General features: G+C 35.8%; 1 protein-coding gene across 1 annotated transcript; it reads right to left on the bottom strand.

The window, feature by feature from the left end:
- Positions 1-243: 243 nt before the first annotated feature.
- Positions 244-5,858, bottom strand: LOC127846181 (glycerol 3-phosphate oxidase-like). Its single transcript, XM_052377358.1, is given in 8 exon segments — positions 244-1,062; positions 2,022-2,113; positions 2,115-2,132; positions 2,983-3,077; positions 3,910-4,034; positions 4,207-4,568; positions 4,754-4,904; positions 5,134-5,858. Coding segments are annotated over 8 exon segments (1,239 nt in total). The 5' UTR covers positions 5,277-5,858; the 3' UTR covers positions 244-809.
- Positions 5,859-6,061: the final 203 nt, after the last annotated feature.

Raw genomic sequence — 6,061 nt, 5'->3', positions numbered from 1 at the left:
CTCATATAAACAGAAATAACATACTGCAATGTTTTGAGAGGATAAGAGAAAGTCTACATACACAATCGGGTCTGAATTATTATTGAACAATTGCATGGTTGGCAAATAACAAAACATTACAGAAAACATCGTTTATTTCACACACGTATACAAATTATACAATAGGGACAATATTTAACAAAGCAAGTGTATTAAGTAAATAATAATCAGGAAGAACTGCAAGTTATGAATACAAAACATGATTAATATTTAAGCCCCCTAAACAGCATTAAGTATACCTGAACTAATTTTTTAGTGTCATAATATGACACTGTTGACGAGGTAATATATAGGATATTAATAACACATAATATTACACCTCAGAGATATTGGTCCTTCTATACCTATATGACCTGTTTCAGTCTATAAAATGCGATAGAGGAACCTAATAGTATATGGACCGGTCACTATTTTTGGTATATGGACCGTTCGGGGTTACACACCACTTAATTTGCACTGTTTTACTGTAAAATGACGTATTTTTTTTTAACGAAATGACGTCATTATTCCTGCAAAATTCTTCAGTTTATCTTTTTAAGATCTAAACCATAAACAATCGTACAACACTGTACAATGGTAAAGGGGAAACTCTTCGGTGTAATATAAGAAATAGTAAACTCCACTTCGGTATCAATCGCATTATAGTGACCAGCCAGGCAGCCACAAACTGTATATGGACCTCAGCCATATACGGTTTGTTGCTGCCTGGCTGGTCACTATAATGCCATAGGGACCTCAGTTTACTATTTCCTAATTAATGTAGTGTTTATTTACATTCTGGATTTAGCAACATTCTCCGTTATTCCAGCGAAATTCAAAGGATGAGTTATAAAATGTTCCACACCATCAACAATGGCTGAGCCATGTCTGGTAAACGACACATCCGGTTTAGAAATAAATAAACTTTGACCTCTGTCTGGTTCAATATTAAGACTCGTTTTCATCAGACTGTGCACCTTTTTAGCGATACCGAGTGAGCCCGATAATGCGGTTGAGCGAATGCCACCGACTGTTATCCAGTTTCTGAAAAAGCGATAAAAATTAAATTAAAGCATTGTGTGTATTACATTTTCTGTATAACATAGATATTGTTCTGGAGACGACCCGGGAACGTATTCACCAACCAATTCTAAGACTTATGTCTTTAAAACATCTCTTGAAACTGGGTTGATCTTACAGTGTAACACATTTCAATATGGCCTAAAATGCAATATCTCCAAATACACAACGCTTCATTAAGAACCATTTACAAATGACAAAATCAAAATGTATTGCCTGATCATGTTCAAAACTGACGAATATTCTTGGTTCTGAGTATTTTCGTCATTCTTGAGTTTTCTGTTTTTAATCATTACCATTTCGATGCCAATAGTTTAAAACCTAATTATGTTTGTTCGATTGAGTCCGAGTCCGTTTCCTGTGTAGAACCGATAATTAATATATATGAGGAAACCTAAAGAACGCTTCCACAGTGAGGATCAAATCCGTGACTTCCCGGTCGCTAGTCGGACACAATATTCATAACGACATGGCGACCTGTAACCCTTGGATGTGAATAAGGATATAAATCAAAACGAAGTGTACACTAAATAATTATGTTCACCGTTTATGTATAAAGTTGTTGAATGTGAATATGTTTATCCGTAAACACTTGTTTAAAGCCTTGTTATCACTATCGTGCGATCGAAAGCGAGCACATTACAAATCCTTTCAATGACGGTTCTATTGTATTGAATATGAAAGTGCAAAGAATTGTTTGAAATTTTCTTACACTTACAGAGGATATAAAAATAAATCGAACCTCTTATGCATGTCGACTTAAATTCTTAGATTTAAAGCTCCAATATATATTAGTAGATCTGACGTATACATTTGATCCATCGTACCAACAGAAACGGTTAGTACACAATCATTTATCCGTAAAAGCTACCCTTTTTATCACATACATATTCGTAAAACTTAACAAAATAAGTCCAATCGACCTGTCTATCTCGGCGGATATGATGTAATCCTTCCTCAGTTGCGGGTCTGACTCCTGTGTACAGAGCGACCACCGGATGTGAGGGCAGTTATCGCACCACTTTGGCGGCAATCTGGTCAAAATCACATCAGAATCATAAATACGCTTCGATATTATATCATGATGAGAGCTGTGAAAGGTCAATTTCTCACGATATATGTATATCGGCCAATCAGAACTTTTCTATCATGTTCTTCAAAATTAAAGTGAAAGTAAAATAAGCTAAGTTACGTTTCCGATGCATTTGTTTAACATCGTATTTTAATACGAATAAAGCAGTTTGAGTTGCTGTGTGTGGTATTAGCAAATACAAAGAACACTTTGCGATAGATAAAACAATACGAAGTAATATTCATTTCCTTTATAAATTCGATCTAGTTGCACGCTAAGCACAAAACGAACAGCACAATGCTTCCTTTGCGCGTGCAAAGTTAAGTGACGTGTGAACAAGACAACCCCGCATAATTAAGGTTAAAGATCACTAATAATATTAGAATCCTCGACAAATTAGGCTACACAATTACGAACCGTTATTTCATTCTCATGCAATGCTCACTATGTATGATAATTTGGTGTTTTTTTGTAATTGATTAACTTTTCCCACATTCTCGTAGTCAATATCTTTATATATGCTCATTCTGAATACCCCCACCCTCGCTGGATAATATGTGCTGTTGTTGCTAAATTATCGGAAGTCAAAATATTGTTATAAAAATTGTACTTTGTTATATTGCCCTTATTGTATATGTTATATACTTGGGTGAAAATAAAAGTTCTGTTCTGTTCTGTTCTGTTCTATAGCCAGCACTTTTATTGACTGTGAATTCCTATAAAGTTTTTTTTTATTCGGCTCTCACAAGAAATTGCTACTACATTCCTGTACGGAAAAATATGCACGTATGTCACAGTATCCCGGCGTTTACCTCTGTGAGACGAAAACGAATGGATTCATCGACGGGTGCTTGTCGTCTGCTGTCAACATTCTCCGCTGTCGGCCCGACGATTACGTTGTCAAAGACTGAAAAATGAGAACGCTGCGAATGATGTTAACCGCATTTCAAACTTTGAAACTCACAATTTTCTACCGATTTAATTGTCAACGTAGCAGTATTACACTTGTGATGTATGTGCACTATGAATTTTGGAGAAACGGCGCGACTTGAATCCAAATTGTATAACTGATGCTTTAACAATGAAAACATGTGCTGGTGGAAAATTAGATATATTGTGTCAATTGTTTTTCAATTCATGTTAGTTCGATGAAGTCACCTGTATTTTTTAAATGTAACGTGATGCTGTAACATCACCAATATTAAAAGTATGGTCTATGTAAAGAATAGCAGGTTAATGTACTACCATTATGTAATGTATTCGGTTGTGCTTACATTAATATAAATACGAGGATTGCCGAGCCGGTCTTTGAAATTATTCCGAGCCTGAAGTATTGTAAAATGAAAAGGCTTAAAAAATGTGTATTTGTTCATCAAACAACTGTGTACATATATAGAAATATGTTCATCGTTTATAATTATTTATAAAATCTGTTTTTGTTGGAGCGGGGTCGTTTCGTCTTTAAAAGTAAAACGTATTACATCTTGGTGTAAAACTTGGTGTTAATCTGATTCATTTCTACTGAAAATAACGACGTGAGAGCTGATTCAAATTAAGAAATATATCAGGTACCGTTGTATCAGACCGATACTATCATAGTGGTATGATAAAAAGGAACACAATTAAAAACGCATACTGCTCTAATATAAAATAGAAATTTAATGCAAAATGTTATCAGGCCATTATCAGCGTTGTGGTTTTGGAAAAAAAGTACAATATAAACATTCCATTAAATATACCTGAACGGAAAACTATGACGCCTTTCGTGACATCACTCGGCACCGGAAGTATGCTTGAGTTCAGCAGGTTCTGCGCTGATTTCGAGTACACAGTGTACTGACCCTTTCGTGGTAAGATTTTGTGATAATTAATTGGTTATCTTTAGTATGTTCAAATGTAAATATTTATAAAAAATAAATCCAATAAATGTAGGTTTAATAAACCTGAAGTATTTAAAGGGTTTTTAAGATTGTTTACGAGAACACGACAGTCAATTTAAATAACATGTTTTGTTTTGTAAACAAACATGTTTCTACCTAAATTCCGATTTTCCCGTCAAAATGTAAACTATGTCACCATAGTGACCGGCGAAGTTCACAACGCATTTTGAAATGAATGTTCCACCTGTGGTTTCCACGATCCACTTCTCAGTCTTCCTGACTACGCTACAAACACGTGATCGAAGTAAAATGCGTGCACCTTTCTTACGCGCATAGTTAGCGAGCAGGACCGAAAACAGCCACGGGTCGGTGACTGCTTCGCTCGGAATCCAGAGACCGCCTAGCGCTCCGGAAGTGATGTTTGGTTCCCTTCTGTAAAGTTCTGAGCAGCTAAGTTCATGTATGGTCGTGCATTTTGCGGCGTTTGAGTTGGCCATTATTTGTAAAAACCTCTTGAGCTGCAAAATACGAAAGCCTTTAATGAAAAACTGTATAATGGACAATTTGTCGGACAATCTGGTTGGGTCAGCTGCAAGCCATTACAGCTACTTTCAACAAGCCTATGGTCACATGTTCCAATGATTGTAATTTATACCAAACAATCACAACAAACATAATGTTACAATGATTCGCACGTGCTAACCTGTTGTTCATTCCATGCCACCATAGTGACGCCAATATGATTGACTGGTACTCCCAGTTTGTCAAACAGCGTAAACACTCGCGATTGGCATCGCTGAATACAATCTGGTTCAAGTCTATCCGCGGCGTCAAAACCGGTGTGGAGCATCCCGCTGGATATGTTCAATAAATACGATACATGTTTACAAATAATAATGAGAAATGCAATACCATATGTACATATGTGGCTGTTATTTTATATCATGTATTCTTTTAATAAGATCATTGTGTGTTGATTTGTTTAGCCTAAAAGGAGCCTATTAAAATGATAATGAAATACTTACCATGTTTGTTGCATAAGGGACATGAACTGTTTAAGACAATGAAGTGGACATGTGTCACCTGTTTCCCGAGCTTGCTTCTGCAGCAAGGTGCTCGTTCTTTTCCAACAGTAGACATGAATACCCATGTGACGTCAACTCGAATATGCATGCGCATCCAACGACGCCGCCCCCTATGATGATGATATCAAATGTTTCTTCCATTCTATTGGTGAAAGGAAGAAAAACGCACATAGTAATTATTTCTTCATTTGTAATAGAAACGGTGTGCGTTTCCTGAAAAAGACTCCATGTTAGGCTGAAACAAGTTATTTAATTTGATTTGTCAAAACATGAAATCAGGTAATGTGTATTTTTTTCTCCGTCATTAAGTACTTAAACTTATGTTATACATATAAAAAATAGCTCATCGTGTTTCTTTCATTGTCTCAATGTATTGAACCGCGTTAGTAAGAGGTGTATGGATTAGTCTTCATTATGCTACTTTATCCGTCGTAAGGTACTGAACCCTGGTGCAACACAGTATTGATCGAGAGTTGATTGTTCGACAGAGTTTAGTTATTTTAATGCATATTTAATAATACAGAATAATGTAAATGTTTTTTCAAACTGCCTCATGTTAAAAGCAAAAGGTTATGCTAACCGTGGGTAAAGCGACTTACCTCTCGATGAAATACTATCGCTGTTTGCTGTAAAGTTAAACCATTTGTACAATAACACGTATTACATCGCTTCTCATATCACTTATCTCCCTTAATGTTCCGCTTACATGACATATACCATGAGTTCGGTGTTAGTAGTTGCACTCGAACCTGAATGTTGTACAGTGATACTATGCGCAATCTGTAAATGGAATGTATCATTTCGTTTTATCATGAATTTAAAGTTAAAATGAAGTAAAGATATGGTGGAATTCTAAATCCGTCCAATCTTCGATAAGTGTGCATACATTGGTACTTAAAAACACGATATTTTCGCGTAAACGTTTA

Source organism: Dreissena polymorpha, chromosome 9, assembly GCF_020536995.1.
Source record: "Dreissena polymorpha isolate Duluth1 chromosome 9, UMN_Dpol_1.0, whole genome shotgun sequence".
Taxonomy (NCBI): Eukaryota; Metazoa; Mollusca; class Bivalvia; order Myida; family Dreissenidae; genus Dreissena; species Dreissena polymorpha.
Note: the sequence above shows the minus strand (reverse complement) of the source record. Positions and strands in the feature narration are given on the sequence as shown.